This window comes from Cynocephalus volans, chromosome 6 (assembly GCF_027409185.1).
Source record: "Cynocephalus volans isolate mCynVol1 chromosome 6, mCynVol1.pri, whole genome shotgun sequence".
In the NCBI taxonomy this organism is placed as follows: Eukaryota; Metazoa; Chordata; class Mammalia; order Dermoptera; family Cynocephalidae; genus Cynocephalus; species Cynocephalus volans.
This window is the reverse complement of record NC_084465.1, coordinates 119,509,484-119,528,168: the sequence shown is the minus strand read 5'-3', so window position 1 is coordinate 119,528,168 and position 18,685 is coordinate 119,509,484. Positions and strand designations below refer to the sequence as shown.

The window sequence follows — 18,685 nt, the reverse complement described above, 5'->3', positions numbered from 1 at the left end:
GGGTTAGTATACATACAGCTATTGGAACAGAACCTGGCACAGAATAGGTGCCAGATGAATGTTAGTGATTACTTTAATCATTGCTGGTAGTGTTCCTGCGTTATAGACTGGGCTCCGAGGCTCTGATGTGGGACTGGGCAGGTCATAAAGCCAGGAAGGAAGGTGGTTGAGGCCATGTCATAGAGGCCTTGGGTGCTGTGCTCAGGAGTTGGACATGGTCCTTGGAGCCATGTGAGGTGCCTTAGGGCGTGAGGACTATGGATGGTGGAGGAGGCCTTGAGGGTGGCCAGGCCTGGGGCATCGGCTGAGGAACCTCCCACACCCTGCTCTCCCACAACAGGACAGCCGCTCAGAGCATGAGCGCCAGTACCTGTTGTGCCAGGGCTCGAGTGGGGTGGAGAACACGGAGCTCATCAAGTCTCCCAGGTGGGATGTGGGATTGACTGGGTGGGGGGCTAAGGGGCTGGGTGCCCACCCAGGGGCCCCAGGAGGGTCCTCCTTTGAGACTGTGGCAAGGGGGAGGAGTGAGGTGGGGCCCTTGTCCTCTGGAGAAGGCCAGGAGGGTGGGCCTGGGAGGAGTGATCCCCTTTTCTGCAGGAGCTTTCATCTGTGAGCTCAGGGACCAAGCCCTCTGAGCCGCTGACCCCTGCCTCTCCCCACAGCGAGTACCTGATGATGCTGATGCCGCCCAGCCAGGAGGAGGTGAAGTGAGTAGGGGCAGCAGAATGCCCTCCCCTCCCCTCCCGCCCTGGGCACTGGCCTCCGCTAACCCCTTGCCTTCATTCTCGCAGGGACAAGCCTGTGGCCCCCAGCAATGTCCTGTCCATGGCCCAGCTGCGTACCCTGCCCCTGGCTGATCAGATCAAGATCCTGATGAAGAACGGTGGGTGCCTTCCTCTGATCCTGGGGACCCCGGCCCTGCCGGCTCCTGGGATTGAGTCTACGGGAGGCGTGTGGCTTGTGTTCAGGGCCTTTACTGCATGAAAAATTCATAACCTGACACGTGTTAGCCCAGGACTGAGGGGTGAGGCTGGGGGCTCTGCTCCCCAGAGCCTGGCCAGCTTCACAGTATGACAGCATGGTGGCTGGCTCCCTGCCCTCCCCTGCTGTGTGAGCTTGGGCAGGTCACTAATCTTTTTGAGCTTTAGTTTTTTTTTTTTTTGTTTTTGTTTTTGTCGTTTTTTCGTGATTGGCACTCAGCCAGTGAGTGCACCGGTCAGTCCTATATAGGATCCGAACCCGTGGCGGGAGCGTCCCCGCGCTGCCAGCGCAGCACTCTACCAAGTGCGCCACGGGCTCGGCCCTTGAGCTTTAGTTTGTCGATAAGAAAGACTAATGCTTTTTAAAAAAGGAAAACTTAATCTTTTTTGCTTCTGTGTACCTGTTTAAAAAAAAAAAAATCACTGGTGCTATCAAAAGGCTCAACACTGGAGTCTTGCCTCTTATGTAGGTGACAGTGGTGCTCTCTGCTCTCAGACTGCATGGCAGCTGCGTGGAAAAATACAGCGGGCGTCTAGGGTGTGTTTTTGATTGAAAGGGACATGAAGTTCCCCATATGTTTAAGGTGCAACAACAAAAGCCCAACCTATCATTTATTACATTAACTGTTTTTTATTTTTTTAGGTCAAACTTTTAAGTGTTAGAAACAACAGTGTGCCTTTATCTGCTTGGACCTAGGGAAGAGCATTTTAAAGTAGTGTCACACAGAAATGATTATTCATTCATTTCTCAGCAGTTAAAAGGTGCTAACTACTACTTGAAATTATTGTTTACAGGGCCGAGCCCGTGGCGCACTTGGTAGAGTGCTGCGCTGGCAGCGCGGCGACGCTCCCGCCGCGGGTTCGGATCCTATATAGGACTGACCGGTGCACTCACTGGCTGAGTGCCGGTCACGAAAAAATGACAAAAAATAAAAAAATTTAAAAAAAAAGAAATTATTGTTTACAGATTAGGGACAAGGGCTGGTGATGGGATCTGGTTGGACTCCAACTTCTAGATGCCCTTACATTCAGTACTTCCAAACTGAAGTCCAACCATAAGCTCTTTTGCTAACATGTCAGAGTAATCTGTGTTTTTGTATGTGATTTCTACTTTTATAGACCTGTTTTAAAATAAAAACACATTTATATAAAAGTGAAAAAAAAAGAGACTAATGATAGTGGCTGGGGGTTGATGTGAGGATCCAGAGAGATGAGGCTTCTAAAGGGTTTAGCACAGAACCTGGCATGTGAATGTGAACGAGGGTCATTTTAATAATAAAGTGCTATCACTTGCACTGTGTCCTGGCACCCTCACTAGGCTCCATGCGGTAGGGACTGGTCTCCTTAAGGTCTCTGAGGGCCGGAAGCTTTAGGGGGTCCTAAAGCTGGGGAAACTGGTGAACAGCGGACTTGAGCCTTGAACTCAGAGCTGAGTCCCATGCCTGGCTTCTCTGAGATGCCACTGTGAGGTCTCTGGGGACCCAATTAGAGAGGGGAGTTTGCCAGGCCACTGCCTTCCACAGAGGACTTTGGACCTTCCCAGGCCCTGCCCAGTGCTCATGTGGGCTGGAGGCTCGTCTGGTTGGGGATGAGCAGATGGCCTGGGTTTCAGTCCTGGCTCAGCCACTTACTAGCCAAGTGCATATGGGTGAGTTTTGAAACCTTTCTGTGCCTGAATGGTAACATGAGGGTACTTCAAAAAGTTCGTGGAAAAATAGAATTGGAAGAATGAGTCCACGAACTTTCTGAAGGGCCCTCTGTAGTCTTCCTCCCGAGGCCCCTCGTCTCCTTTGGTTGGTGCTTCCTCACGGAATCCTGCTGAGGATTTGGAGAGAAGCACACAGTAAGATGTCGTTACTGTTATGCACATTCCGGGGTCGTTATGTGAGCCTGAAGCTGCACAGACTCGTGGTGGGGGAACAGGACGGGCAGGGCCTCTATCCCTTGTCTAATGTCCCCTGCTTCGTCCTCAGTGAAGGTCATGCCTTTTGCCAACTTGATGAGCCTCCTAGGCCCCTCTGTGGACTCGGTGGCTGTTCTGCGTGGCATCCAGAAGGTGGCGATGTTGGTCCAAGGAAACTGGGTGGTGAAGAGGTAAGCAGTTCTGACATCTCTTAACGGGAGCCCTGAAGCGGTTTAAATTTAATGTCATTTAAATCTCCCATAGTGCTTCTATTTGTCCTGCCTGCATTGTATTCTGTCTTCATTGTTACCTTTTCGTGGATTATTTTTTATGTTTCCATTTTCTCCTAAAGTGGAAGTTGTTCTCTTGACTCTTGCATTAGTTAGCTTATGATTTTCAGCTTGCATTTGTGACTCTCCACAGTTTAATATTAATTGCTGCTTTTTACCCTCTTCTAAGATAGCTCAAAGATCTTAAAATGTGATATATTTATCCTCCTCCCAGCTCACGTGCCACTGTATTTGTGTATTTAGATTCTCTCTGTATTTTAAACCCCACAAGACATTACCCTCTCCAGTCGGTTGCTATTCGTTAGATCAGCTTTCGTTTATCTTTTTATTTTGCTGATCATTCCTTTCTGCTTTTTAAAATTTCTATCTGGGATAATTTTCTCCTGCCTAAAGAATCCTGTAGTGCAGTTCTGCTGGTGATGAATTTGCTTGATTTTTGTTTACCTAGAAACGCAATGTCTTTTTCACCTTTGTTCTTAGAGGATATTTTTACAGAGTGTAGAATTCTAGGTTGGAGATTATTTTCCCTCCACACATTGATACAATTTCTTAGTATTCTGACTTCATTGTTTCTGTTGACAAATTCACTGTCAACCTAATTCTTGTTTCTGTGAAGGTAATCTTCCTATGATTCCCTCTGGCTGCTTTTAAGAATTTCTTTGTTTTGGCATTCCAGTTTCATTAAGATGTATCTAAGTGTAAATTTTTTTTTTTTACACATCCTGTTGGGGTTCATAGGTCTTGAATTTGTGTCTTGATGCCTTTCAGTGGTTTCTCTTCTGTGATTCCTCCACTATACTATCTACCTCCTCCACCAGACTGTCAGTTTCAAGTGAGCAGGGACTATGTATTTTGACAATCCCTAATAGCCCTAGTGCCCAGTATAATGCCTGGCGCACAGTAGGCCCTTGATAAATACGTTGCGGCTACGTTTTATACATACTTAAATTATATTAATTTTAAGGGGTGTAATATAAAACACATTAGTAAAGATTCATTTTTAAGTAGTGTAGTGTAAGGTGGACAGTCTGACAAAATGTGAATTGCTCTAGATTTTAAAAAAGAGTAATTCATTGCAAAAACTTCATTTCATGGGGCCGGCCCGTGGCTCACTCGGGAGAGTGCGGTGCTGAGAACACCAAGGCCCCGGGTTCGGATCCCATATACGGCTGGCCGGTTTGCTCACTGGCTGAGAGTGGTGCTCACAACACCAAGTCAAGGGTTAAGATCCCCTTACCGGTCATCTTTAAAAAAAAAAAAAAAAAAAAACTTCATTTCACAGTTGGTTGGCCAAATAAATTGTGAAGTATATTCATGGACTGCCACGGGGTGGCGCACTTGCACTGGTGAGCAGGTGCCTGACAGGCGATCACTGTCTCGGGCAGCTCTCGGGCAGCCCTCGGGCCCCCGTTCTGTTACACAAGTCTTCATTGTGGAAGGCCTTAGTTATGGCACACCACTCGTTAAGTGAGACCACTGCGGATGAGGGTACTCAAGGAAGTTCATGGGAAAGTGGAATTAAAAGGTAATACAAATCTTTCCACGAACTTTTTGAAGACCCCACAAGTATTTATGCCACCAGTAAATGAAAGCCAGGAGGGGCCATCCCGTCACACACCTGACACTGGGCCAGTGGGGCAAAGGGACTTGCCAGACATCTCCCAGCAAAGCAGGCACAGGGCTGGCATCAGAACCCAGTGTCACAACTAAAAACTGGGCTTTTTGTGTGCCCTGGTGGTTCTGTCCTTTCAGTTATGGCCTGTCCTGGAACTTGTGGGTAGGGACTCCTGGGCCATGGGTATTCTGCGAGCCCTGCTCAGATGCTGCCCACACTGCTGCGCCAGAGGCCAGGGGTGACGGTCCTTCCATGCCCTGTGCCTCCGCGTCCCTGTGAGGAGATCACAGAGAATTTACACCTTCGTGCAGATTTCTTGACTGCTTACTCTGTGCTGTGCACTGTACCCTCATTCAGGACTGTCCCTGTCCTTGAGAAACTGGGGGTGGGGCAGGCAGCCTCACAGCTGTGCATGCTGAGTGTAGTGATCCCCCATGTGAGCCGTACTCATTCACTCAGCACACACTCAGTGGGCACCTTCTCTGGGGGGGCAGCGGTGAACAGCATAGGCAGAGTCCTTGTCCCATGGAGCTCAACCTTGAGGGATGAGTTATTGTTCGTGGCCAGGAAGGACAGAGCAGAGGAGGCGAGGTGTGCCTGGGGCGTGCTGCGCTGCTGGGCTCCAGCGTCTGTGGCTGGAGTTGGGGTGGGGGGCGTGTGCCTCGTCACCCTGGGCCTTCACCCTGCAGTTCTCTGCACCTCGAGTGCTGCTCCTGTTCTCTCCGAAGCCTTAACTCCACCCCTGCTGAGGGCCGTTCAGACCCCAGCCCTCCCGCTTCTGACCTCTGACCTTTGCTCACACACCTCACGGGCCAAAGTGGAGGCCTTGTAGCTGTTCCATCACAGTTTCTCTTGGCGTCACACACTCTTCGCACGTGGGACTGGCTGTCTTCCAGAGTCTGGGCTCCTTGTGGCCCTGGGCTGCATCCTCCTCTTGTGTGTCTCTGAGATTTTTACCCTTCCCTGAACATGCAGTGGCCTTGGGTGGGCCAGGTGTGTGCTGGCGGGGGGAGAAGGGGTGGGAGGAAGAACTCTTGTTGGGGGGGGGGCACATCTTTCCCTTGTGGGTATTCACAGAGCCAGGCTCCAGGGGAAGATGTTGGGGCTCAGGCATGTACCTGGGCTGCAGCTGGAGAGCCTGGGGGGGAGGGAGCAGAAGGAGCTAAGGCCAGGGAGTGACCTGCCGTCCCCGCTTATGTTGGCAGCGACATCCTATACCCCAAGGACTCGTCTAGCCCTCACAGTGGCGTGCCTGCTGAGGTGCTCTGCAGGGGCCGAGACTTTGTGGTAAGTTCTGGGGTGCGCTCTCCTCACTGGGGCGCAGGAGGAGGATGGGCCAGCACAGGGGCACCGGAGCTGCAGGCGGGCAGGGGTGCGAGGGGTGCGCCGTGGGGGTGGACTCGCCGCCGCCTCCTTCCCCTTGGAAGCCATGAGCCTTGGGCGTGTGAGAACCTTTGAGTTCCTCTAGCCTGGAGGTTGCAGAAGGGCTGTGTTCTGCCAAGGAGCATGTTTTATTTGGCCTGGATGGTGTTTTAGAAACATTGCCTTAGTTGTCCATTTTTACAAATCAAAGTCTTGATACCAGATTTCTAGCTGTCAGGAGTGATTGGACAGTCTGGCTCTGCTGGGCCAATATCCTCTGCATGGCGCCGACTTTGGATGGGCTGCTGGTTCCCAGTTTACTGTGGTCCTGGCTGCCTCTGCTTCCCTCGTGCGTGTCGCCTGAGTTTGCCACTCTTGAGCCAGCTCATCCCTCCTTTCCATCGTCCCACCCCACTCATATTCAGAACTTAAATCCCTCCCCAGACCTTGAACCCCGCACTGCCTCCCTAGACCTTGGTGCTGTGCTCTGGGTTTGCTGGGATGTGCCTCCCTGGATCTGTCTGCGGTGACCCCTGAGACGCTCAGGCATGGGCCTGGTCACACAGGGCAGCCCCTAAGCTGTTCGAAGAGTGTACGTTTTCTCTTCCAGACTGAATGTCCTCAGCTGGTTTAGGCAGTTAGTGTTGAGGTGCCTGAGCAGTGGATGTTCGTCTCAGGACGGGGGGGGGGAGGTGTCAATGTGCAGTGACAGCCACTTCCAGGTTGGCTTACCTGGGCGCGGGTGCCATTTATCCTCAGCCGCCTGCCTGCTGTGACTTCTCTAGTCATGCAGATGCCATCACGACTATGAGAGGGTCTGGGTCAGATCTGACTCATCGTAGGTCATCCTTTCCCCTGTGTCTCTCAGACATCCATCCTCATCTCTCCCAGGCACCCCCACGAAGCAATTCAGGGGGCCTGAGAGCTATTGAGGCAGAGTGGGGTTGCAGGTGGCTGGTGCAGCGAGAGGCCATCAGGAGCCACCACCGTGAGTGCTGCCCTTACAGAGAGCTGGCCTGGCTGTGCCCCTCACAACGGTCTTAGGAGGCACTGGGTGCAGTGGTGATGAGATGGGCAAGGCCAGGCAACGTTTTGGTCGGGTCGGGTGGGATGTTCAGCTGCCCTGGAAGAAAGGACCCTCAAGGAGAGGGCCCTGAAGGAGAGGGCCCTGGAGGTCCTTTACAGAGAAGAACATGGAGGGAGGCTCAGATGAAGTGACTGCCTAGGGGCAGGAGCATGTATTAGTATTAGTACATTAGTACTAGTACATCGGATGTATTAGTCCATTTTTTGTCACTTATAATAGAACACCTGAAACTGGGTAGTTTATAAACTAACAGAATTTCTTACACTTTGGGTGCTGGGAAGTCCAAGGTCAAGGGGGTGTTTCTGGTGAAGGTCTTCTTCTTGGTGGGGACTCTCTTGTGAGTCCCACAGGGACACAGCGTGTCAAATACCATGAGGGGGATTAAGCTTCACTGTGAGCTTGGGGGGACATTCAGACCATTGCGCCGGGTGGGCTCTGGGGACGTTCTCAGGAGCAGCCTGTTGCTGCCTCCTGGAACATGCTGCTTTTCCTCCCTTAGATGTGGAAGTTCACACAGAGCCGCTGGGTAGTGAGGAAAGAGGTGGCGACAGTGACCAAAGTAAGTGGGGTCCTTTGTGGCCTGAGGCCCAGGCCTGCTGCCAGCGGGGCCAGGGTTGGCTGTGGGCCAAGGGGCCAAGGAGCCTCAGCTGGGGCTCGTCCTTTTCCCCTCCCCCTCAGCTCTGCACCGAGGACGTGAAGGACTTCCTGGAGCACATGGCTGTGGTGAGGATCAACAGAGGCTGGGAGTTCATCCTGCCTTATGATGGTGACTTCATCAAGAAGCATCCGGATGTGGTCCAGCGGCAGCACATGCTGTGGACAGGCATCCAGGCCAAGTATGAGCTTGCTGGCCGGGACACAGGGTGGCCGGCGGTCCCCAGCAGCCCTGCCTCCCGGGAGGGGCATGGTCAGGCCAGATCCGGGTGTGGAGGCCAGTCGGGGACCGCAGGCACCACCGTCTTCCATGCTGGTAGATACTGCTGGGTGCGGGGCCACTCTTGAGCATTAGAGCTGAGGTGTTTGGAGAGGTGGGGAGGGGCCCGGGTGTGAGGGAGAGAGGACAGGCACTCGAACAGGAGCCTGGTGAGAGGACGAGGTGGTTTGCAGGGGAAGAGGACCTGGCAGGCCAGCTGAGCTCCAAGCACGTGCTGTCTGCAGTAACCAGAATGTCCTGGAGCTTAAGGGGGTGTTTCTTTTGTGAAGGCAGATGGTAGGGGACATGGTTTAAAGGGTTTACTCTTCTTTTCAGGTTGGAAAAAGTTTATAATCTGGTGAAGGAAACCATGCCAAAGAAGCCGGATGGACAATCAGGTGAGGGGCTTTGGGCTGGGCAGGCCCCACGTCAAACACTCTGGCTTCAGAAGGTCAGCGTTTGGGCCTGATGGGGACACAGGGTTGTCACTGTTTGCCATCCTTTCTGTGCCCTCTGCCCTGTCCCCACCATGCACAGTCCTCAGCTGAAGGCTTGTCCAGCAGCCAAGCCTCAGCCCCTCGTATACACTGGGTCTGCGTCTGAGTCCCAGGTCCCTGAGGCCTGCTCTCCCTATTAGGTCAACCTGCTGGCAGGAACTCAGCAGCAACCCACTTGCACTTGACTCCCGGAACTCGGGAATAGCGTTTTCCTCCAGTTTTCTTTCTTCCCACACTGTTGGGGTGGCTAAAGTCCCCCACAGAAGGTGGGGGGAAAGCGCAGGCGGAGCCACCTGCTTCAGCCCCGGCTGTCCCTGCTGGGCCTCTGGGCCTCTGGTCTTGCATGGTCCCTGTGCCCTCCTGTGCAGCACTGCCTCTGTTCCTGTAGGGCCTGCTGGGCTGGTGTCTGGGGAGCAGCGGGTCCAAGCTGCCAAGACCAAGGCCCAGCAGAACCACGTTTTGCTGGAGCGGGAGCTGCAGTGGCGGAAGGAGCAGATCCGGGCGCCCACAGTCCCACCCAATGTGTGGATCAAGGAGGAGCCCCTGAGCGAGGAGGGAGAGGATGAAGAGGAGCAGGATGCAGAGGAAGAGGAGCCCATGGACACTTCACCCAGCGGTGGCCTCAACAACAGAATGGCCAATGGGCTGCCTGCCGGGCGGGCAGCAGGCGGGGACAGCTTCAATGGGCACCCGCCCCCTGGCTGTGCCAGCACCTCCATGGCCCGGGAACTGAGGGCCTTTGTGGAGGCCACCTTTCAGAAACAGTTTGTGCTCACGCTGAGCGAGCTCAAGCGCCTCTTCAACCTGCACTTGGCCAGCCTGCCCCCTGGCCACACGCTCTTCAGTGGCATCTCAGACCGCATGCTGCAGGACACGGTGCTGGCTGCTGGGTGCAAGCAGATACTGGTGCCTGTAAGTAGACCTTGAACCTGCTGGGACAGGTGGATGGAACCAGGCCCTCAGCCCTTCAGGAGGGCACCTGGGCAGGCAGCACCTCCCCTGGCAGAAAGGAGCTAGGGGAGAAGTCTACTCACCTCAGGAATGGCCTGGGCCTATCTGCCCTGGGGAGACTAGCTGTGTGGAGATGGCATGGGGACCTGGGAGAGCCGTCCTTGGTGTGAACCTGTTCTCTCTTGTGGTGGCTGTGTGTGACCTTGGGCAAGTCAGACTCTGTGAGTCTCTGTGCCCTTATCTGAAGTAGGGAGTATAGGTTTTGTATCAGAGGACTTTGGTAAGAGCTAAATAAGGTGTCTGAAAGCCCTGGCCTGTTGCCTGGCCTATAGCAGGGCCTCAGTCAATGTAGGTTCCCTTCCTGGTTTCTAACCTCCCTGTCCCTGATGGCACCTCAGTATTTCCTGCCAGCTTTGCTTTGCCCAGACCTGGCAGCACATGGGGTGAGGTGGGCTGTGGCTGTCTCCTAACAAGGGGGTGATGATGTTTCCAGTGCCAAGATTAGGAACACTTGCAGCCTGGGGTGGTGTTCTGAAGCCAAGGCCATCGTTGCATAGGTGAGGGACAGAAACTAGGACAGGAGGCCCTGTGGATCCCAGGCTGACTGGGCTGTCTCGGGATCCAGCCCTGCTGGCCGGGAGCCTCCCTGGCGAGGTCTCCTACAGATGGTACTGGGGGTGCGGGCTCCTGCCCTCCCAGTGTGTGGGTCTAGTTATCTCTAGGCTTGCCCTTCTCTGTGAGCTGGGCTAGGCAAGGGAGGGGCACATGCCTAACTTTGTGGAGGTGGCCCTGGGCTGCTGGAGTGGTCATAGGCGCAGGACCGAGGTGGGCCCAGCCCCAGAACCTGCTCTCACTGTGCTGCTTCCCCATGGTGTAGGGCTGGCACCTACAGGAGACTCTGGCCCTATCTGGAGCTCTGTCCCCATGATCCTCATGTGGGGACCGTACTGCAGCCATGTCCTGCATGAAAGAGAACTCAGATCTGTCTCTCCTCATTTTTTTTTTTTTTTTTTTTACACGAGGAAACTGAGGCCTAGGGCAAGCAGGTAGACTTACAAGGACTTGAGTTGAGCTCCTGGTTCTGCTGCATAGTAGTAGTGTGACCCTGGGCAGTAAGTATGTCTCTCCGAGCCTACTTTCCTCATGGAGTAGTAACACTAGCCTGCTGATCAGTTTCTAATGATCGGATGGGATTGTATATTTAAAGCCCCACCTAGGGCTTTAAATGGTGGTAACCATTACTGTTTCTTATGTTGTGAAGCTGGAACTCACTGTACGTGGTGCCCCTCCCTCTGTGCCCCCCTCTCCAGGTACCCAGGCCTTTGCCACCCTTTTCCTGGTCCACCTTCGGACCCTGTTGAACCTAGTGGCACGGGTTGCCTGGGAGTCAGACAAGGCCTCTAACCCACCCTGTCACAGTCCTTATGGGAAGCAGTTGAATCTCAGGGGTACCCAGAAGGAGTTATGGGGAAGGGGGTGCTTCTCAGGACACATCTGAGGGTTGGCATCTCAGGGTGGGAGGATGCTGGGCACCGGAGCAGAGAGTTGAGCTAATGCCAGGCTAATGGGAAAAATAGAAGGATCCGGCTTCCCCACACATCTGCTGGGCATTTCCCTGGACAGTCACACTCCCACAGCACAGATGTCCTGTGAGGTGCGGGGGGTGGTGGCCTCCTCCGCATGGTGAGGTGAGGAAGCAGACACGGGTTTTGTGGCTGCCCAAGGCACTCACAATGTCAGTGGCAGGAGCTGGGGTTGGAGCCCTCATTCCTAGACCCCGGCTGTGCAGGTTGGGTGGGTGAGGCAGGCGAGGCGGGCAGTAGCTCCTGTGGTGAAGATGCAAGACTGCCTCACGCCTGGGCCTCGGTCAGTTTCCTCCACAGACCGCTGCTTCCCCGGATGAGCAGAAGGTGTTTGCCCTCTGGGAGTCTGGAGACATGAGTGACCAGGTGAGGTGATCTTTGCTGCCGTCTTCTCCAAGACCAGGGGGTTTCCTGGGGAATTGAGGCCTTTGGGAAGATGTATGGTGGTTTGGGGTTAGAGAAATTGGTTATTTTGAGGGTGACTGACTCCCACTCCTCAGACAAAGGTGATCAATTTTTAACTACCAGAAGATACCAATAAAAGAATTATCTCAGTTTTTAAAATAATATGTACAAAATGTGTCTGTGCTGCTGCTGGATGTATCAGCTTGATGTTATCAATGGGCTTCCCATTGTGGTGGATGAGGACTTAGCTCTCAATCGTGTGGGGAGAATGTGCAGAGCTATAGACATATGACAGTGTTTTAGTTAAATCAGTTGTCACTGTTTATAGCATTATAACCAAAAGAACTGAAAATTTATTCGTTGTAGGGCCACATATCAGTAGTATACTGTGATAACGTTTCTTTTTTATACTACTTCCTGTTTTCACCTGCATGATTTTGTGAACACATGCACACCACTGGTGACACCTGTCTTGAGTGTGACTCCCTGGAAGCCTCTCCTGCTGCCTCCTGCTTCTCCAGCAACACGGGCTCCTCCCACAACTGTTGCTGGCTTCTAGAATCTTGGCTTCTTTTGGCTTCTAAGGGGACAGAGGAGTTGAGGGCATTCTTTCATGCCCCAAAATGGCTTTCTTTTGCCCTCATGTATTATTGTTTGTCTGGGATGAGAATTTTAAGGGCAAATCATTTTCCCTCTGAATTTAAGATATTTTTCTGTTGTATTAAGTTTTCAGAGTTGTTGAAGTTCAATGACAATTCCTTCTTGGTCTTTTAAATTTTACCTATGATCTTCCCACACTGGAGAGTGTTTCATTATCTGTGTGTTAGTGCAGTTTCAGATGTACCCTGGTGTGGGTCAATATTGTACTAGGCAGTTGGGTCTTTTTAGGAAATCCTGTGAGTTAATAGTTTCTTTACCTTTGTGTCCTGTTCTTTCAGAATTCTTAGTTAGATGTCGGACATACTGCTGTCTTTTACCCTTTCTATTTAATTTTTATTTGAGGAGTAACGCATTTTATGCGATGGCATGTTTGTCAAGACTTTAAATGAGTTGTGACACCCTCTTCTGATCCCTTCCCCTCTCTCCATGCAGTTTGGATTGTGACTTCCCCTGCCTGCTAAATCAGTTACCACTCCTTTGTTTTATCATGCACATACATGTCTAAGCTGCTCGTCCTCTGATGTCCCTTAACTGGCTCTTTTGTTTTGTGGATGTGCACCTTTATTTCTATACATCATCTTATCGGGGTCTCAGGAAATAGCAAATTGGCCACTTGCTCATCTTTTAACCGAAAGTGCTGGGTGAGGACTTTTATGAGAGATTGCAGTGTGGGGTTAGGTCCATAGCTTTGGGTGTCTTTGGGGATGTTTCTCTTTTAGGTCATTGTTTCCCATAATAACATGTTTTTGCTGCTAAAGCATCGACAGGTTTTGCTTGAAATTTTTTCAAAAAATTACCGGGTACGCCGGAACATGATCCAATCTCGGTTGACTCAAGAGTGTGGAGAAGATTTAAGTAAACAGGAGGTGGATAAAGTGCTAAAGGTACATCTGTTTTGTGCATAACAATACCTAAAGGCTCTGCACTTCTGCTCTGACCACTAACTTAAAAATGAGGGTGCTCGTGACTGGTTCTTCCCTCTGTGGTAGATGGAGGCTGACAGTGTGTGGAAAGGACTCGAGTCTGGTGTCTTTCTTCCCACTGTGGCTTCCTCGGGACCCCTCGCCAGCCAGTCTTGTCTTTAGCCACAGGGGATAATTGGCACTGGTGGGATGGGTATGCACACAAGGACTGACCTCTTCAGATAGTCTGGTTCAGCAGATCCTTCTCCTGTAAAGTGATAAGGCCCAGATTAGAATGCTGACTCCATAGCCATGTACTAACACTTGCATGAATCAATTCGGTAGAATCATTTTAATTTAAAAAAGACTACCATTTATCTAATACAAGGGTACTTCAAAAAGTTCATGGAAAAATAGAATTAAAATATAAATTTTCCCATGAACTTTTTGGAGTATCCTTGTATGTGAGAGTACTTAAGTGTGCCATCTGTAATACTCTTCTGAACTCACTGTGGTACAAATATCACATTTGCAGAAACATTGGAACTCAAGGCTGATGACAGTTTTCTTATATTTTGAACTGGTATCTTAAATATCTAAGGCTATGTAAGTGATACTATTCGATAAGCACTCTTGTTCTGGTCAACTTGTTAACAGTATTTGTACTTTGTATTTACAAAGCACATTCATTTTGTGGTCTTTCACTGTATCCCTGAGGAAAAGGTGGCCCAAGGTACAAAACACTGAGGAGACCAGGGAGTTACCATGGCAGCGTGGTTAGGCAGTTCTTGATTTTCCATTTGTTTTCCATTCATTACTCATAAAACAAGTTTTGATATTCCGGACAGAATGTAGTAGCTACCTTTCCTGCTAAAATCTGCCCTTAGCTTGTTTCTCTCTCTCTTCATAGGACTGCTGTGTAAGCTATGGTGGCATGTGGTACCTTAAAGGGACAGTACAGTCTTGACAGTAGTAGCAAACTACTAACCCAATGAATCCAAACCCAAGGAAGGACAGCAGAGCCGGAAGTAGAGTCTCGACTTCCTTCAGCAGATACGGAGCAAGAGGAACTGACCATCTCATGGCCTGTGGCATTGTGGCCCAGTGGACAGAGGGGATCATACTCAGCTAGTGGCAGGGTCAGCTAAAGTTCCATCACTCCCAGAAGAGACCAGCCAGGATGTTCTTTGCAGGACAATTTGGAATTCGTGATGTATTTTGCTTATTATTTGGTTTCATTCTCAAAATAAAGAGAGTGTATACTGACATGGGCAGGATGATGAAAATCATGATTTAATATTTTCCTTTTTAAACTTAATGCCAACAAGGTCTAAGTTATGTTTACAAGTTAAAAACCTCAAGGTTTTTAATAATTAAAATGCCTAGAAGCCAATATTTAGTCTTAGATTATCTGTCTGCTAAGACTTCTGCCAATTTCATTAAACAAACCAAATTTGTTTTACTGTGGGGCTTCTGTGGCCACTTCATCTGTTACAACAACCTACTTTATATAGGAGCCTCAACTGTTTACATGAACCACAGCAAAAAGTTTAGAGTCAAACCCATGTACTCTTAACGTTTGCACAAGGATACAGACAAAACCAGGTAAGTATGGAACAATATTTAAGTGAGATTGTCACACTTTGATGTAAAAAGCTTATATTTTGTGTATTTTTTAAATAAATGCTAATAGTAAACTGGCATCATGGTGCTGCTGTCTTCAGCTGGTTGCAAGACGGCAGTGTTGTCTGTTCTTTCAAAGCAGTGAGTGTAGTAAAGGGGGTAGGGAGCTGATAAAGGGAGGGAGAAGTCCTTAGAGTAGCTCTGTCCAGTAGAAGTATGTGAGAATTTCTAATAGCCACATTAAAATAGGAAAAAGAAACAGGTTAACTTTTAGAATATTTTATTTAGCTCAACATGTAATCAAAAATATAATATTTATATTTTACATTCTTTTTTGGTACTAAGTCTTCAAAATTAGGCATTTTACACTTAACAGCACTCTCAGTCTGGACAAGCTACAGTTTAAGTGCTCATTTGCCACATGTGGCTAGTATGAGACAGTACAGCCCTAGAGGATGATGGAAACCACAAAGCAAAAATCTGTAGTAGATACACAACAGGTAAAAAGTAAGGAATCAAAACTTACCTCTATAGAAAAATGACTCCATCACAAAGGAGACAGGAAGAGAGGAACAAAGTATCCATAGAACAACCAGAAAACAGTGAAGTCCTTAACTGTCAATAATTACCATGAGTGTAAGTGGATTAAACTCTGCAATCAAAAGACACAGTAGCTGAATGGATTAAAGATAAAACCTGTTCTCTATGCTCCTTACAAGAGACTTACTTCATCTCTAAGGACACACATAGACTAAAAGTGAAGGGATGGAAAACATTATTCCATGCAAATGGAAACCAAAAGAGAGCAGAAGTAGCTATACTTATATCAGACTTTAAATAAAAAACTAAGAAGACAAGGTCATGATATAATGATAGAGGGGTCAATTGATAAAGAAGATATAAAACAATTGTAAATATGTGCACCTAAATTTATAAAGCAGATACTAATACGTTTGAAGAGATGGACTATAATACAATAATAGGGGACTTCAGTATTCCACTTTCAGCAATGAACAGACCAGACAATCAGGAAGCATCATACTTCAACTACACATTAGACAAAAATAACCTAAGATATATATGGAACAGCAGACCACATATCCTCAAGCATACAGGGAACTGTCTCCAGAACAGATCATACATTAGGGCATAGAGAACTCCTAACAACTTTAAGAAGATTGAAATCATGAAATCTATTTTCTATCTACAGTGGTATTAAATTAGAAATCAGTAACAGGAGGAATGTCAAATTCACAAATACACAGAAATTAAACATGCTCCTGAACAACCAATGAGACAAAAAACTTAAAAGGGAAATTAAATATCTCGAGACAAAAACAGACAACATTCCAAAACCTATGGGATGCAGCAAAAGCATTTTGTTTTGTTTTGTAGTTGGCCAGTGTGGGGATCCGAACCCTTAGACCTTGGTGCTTGGACATTACTATCTTGTGATTTCCCCCATGCTTTGTCTTTTCCCCCATGCACATTATATGATAAAATTTGTTGTGCCTTTTCTTCCTATTGGAAAAAAAAAAAAAAAAAACCACCATGTTCTTACCAACTGAGCTAATCCGCCAGCCTATGCAAAAGCATTTCTAAGAGGGAAGTTTATACCAATAAATGCCTACGTCAAAAAAAGAAAAATCTTAGGTAAACAACCCAACGGTACACCTCAAGGAGCTGGAAAGCAAACGAACAGCCCAGTTAGAGAATGATAAAGATCATGGTAGAAATAAATACTACCATGGATCCTGCATAGGGATGGCTGGTTGGCTCACCGGCTGAGCGTGGTGCTCCCAACACCAAGCCAAGGGTTGAGATCCCCTTACTGGTCATCTTTTAGGAAAAAAAAAAGAAATGATACTAAAAACAATAGGAAAGATAACAAAACTAGTAGCTGGGTTTTTAAAAAATTTTTCTTTTAAAAAGATGACTGGTAAGGGGATCTTAACCCTTGACTTGGTGTTGTCAGCACCACACTCTGCCAAGTGAGCCAACCGGCCATCCCTATATAGGGAGCTGAACTCATGGCCTTGGTGTTATCAGCACCACGTTCTACCAAGTGAGCCACGGGCTGGCCCTAGTAGTTGGTTTTTTGAAAAGATAAATCGACAAACCTCTAGTTAAGCAAAAAGAAGACTCATATATAATGAGAAATGAAAGGAGACATCACAACTGATAACCAAGGAAATACAAAGGATCATCAGAGACTACTGTGAACAATTATATGCCCACAAATTGAATAACGTAAAAGAAATGGATAAATTCCCAGAAGCATACAATCTACTAAGATCGAGTGATGAAGAAATAGAAAATCTGAACAAACCAATAATAAGGAGATTGAATCCATAACTAAAAGTCTCCCATCACAGTAAAGCCTAGGACCTGACAGCTTTATTACTGAATTCTCCCAAACACTTAAAGAGGAGCTAACACCAATCTTTCTGAAACTCTTCCAAAAAGTTGAAGAGAGAATACTTCCAAACTCATGTTACAAAGCCAGCATTACCTTGATACCAAAGCCAGACAAGGACACTACAAGAAAATTACAGGCCAATATCCCTGGTGAACATAGATGCAAAAATCCTCAACAAAATACAAACTGAATACAGCAGCATATTAAAAACAATCATTCACCGTGATAAGTGGGATTTTATCCCTGGGATGTAAGGATGGTTCAACATAGCTAAATCAATAAGTGTGATACATCACATGAACAGAGTGAAGGACAAAAACCATATGATTTTCGCAATAGATGAAGAAAAAATATTTGACAAAATTCAACATCTGTTCATGATAAAAACTATCAACAAATTAGGTGCAGAAAGAATGTACCTCATAAACAAAGCCATATATGACAAGCCTATAGCTATCATACTCAGTGGTAAAAAGTTGAAAGCTTTTCTTCTAAGATCACTTACAAGGATGCCCACTCTCACTGCTTCTAATGTTCAAAATACACTAAAAGTCCTAGCCAGAGCATTTAGGCAAGAAAGAGAAATAAAAAGCATTCAAATTGGAAAGGAAATTGTCCCTGTTTGTAGGCAACATGATCTTATATACAGAAAGCCCTAAAGACCATGAAAAAAACTTAGACCCAATAAACAAATTCAGTAAAGTTCAAAATCCAAAATCCAAAATCAACATAACAAAAATCAGGACCATCAATATAGTCTAACAATGAACTGTCAAAAAAATCAAGAAAATAATCCCACTTACAATAGCTTCAGAAAGATAATATACTGAGGAATAAATTTAACGAAAGAGGTGAAAGACTTGTGCACTGAAAACTATAAAATATTGATGAAAGAAATTGAAAGACACAAATCAGTGGAAAGAGATCCCTTGTTCATGGATTGGAAGAATATTATTAAAATGGTCATACTTCCCAAAGCAATCTACAGAATCAATGCAAAAATTCCAATAATATTTTTCACAGATATAGAAAAAGTCCTAAAGTTGGCATGAAACCACGAAAGAGCCCAAATAGCCAAAGCAATCTCGAGCAAAAAAAAAAAAAAAAAAAAAAGCTGGAAGTATCACACTACATGACTTCAAAATCTACTAAAAAGTTATAGTCTTCGGTTTTTCAAGATGGCGGCGGCTGCGGCAGCTGGCGCGGAGTAGCTGAGGTGGAAAAGGTGGCCACTGGGCCTCAGGCAGCCGGGAAACTTGTGGACCTTCCTCTCGCCATCTCTTAAGGGAGGACTGCTGCTACTGGCCGGTCGTGGGGGGTGACCGCCACTTTACCCCCGGCAGGAAAGGCTGCCTCATTTACAGGCAACAGCTTTGAAGTGTGGAGCAGGAAAAGAACTGTTTCTTAGCTGCAAAAGCGAGTCTCGAAACAGGGAACGCAGCGCCAGGGCTGCTGTGGATGCAGACAGGATCCCGGAGGCCGGCGCCGCGCTGAA

At 48.1% G+C, this 18,685-nt stretch overlaps 1 protein-coding gene across 6 annotated transcripts in view; it reads left to right on the top strand.

Moving 5' to 3' along the window:
• The window catches only part of POLR3E (RNA polymerase III subunit E), a 29,522-nt gene extending 15,103 nt beyond the window's left edge, over positions 1-14,419 (top strand). For all 6 annotated transcript variants that reach the window (XM_063098844.1, XM_063098842.1, XM_063098843.1 and 3 more), the window contains 12 exons: positions 341-426; positions 663-707; positions 792-883; positions 2,954-3,074; positions 5,994-6,075; positions 7,737-7,796; positions 7,916-8,073; positions 8,487-8,548; positions 9,036-9,559; positions 11,470-11,547; positions 13,005-13,130; positions 14,059-14,419. In XM_063098844.1, coding sequence (XP_062954914.1) covers positions 341-426; positions 663-707; positions 792-883; positions 2,954-3,074; positions 5,994-6,075; positions 7,737-7,796; positions 7,916-8,073; positions 8,487-8,548; positions 9,036-9,559; positions 11,470-11,547; positions 13,005-13,130; positions 14,059-14,115 — 1,491 coding nt within the window. In that variant the 3' untranslated portion in view covers positions 14,116-14,419. The remainder of the gene's footprint in view (positions 1-340; positions 427-662; positions 708-791; positions 884-2,953; positions 3,075-5,993; positions 6,076-7,736; positions 7,797-7,915; positions 8,074-8,486; positions 8,549-9,035; positions 9,560-11,469; positions 11,548-13,004; positions 13,131-14,058) is intronic.
• The last annotated feature ends 4,266 nt before the right edge of the window (positions 14,420-18,685 follow it).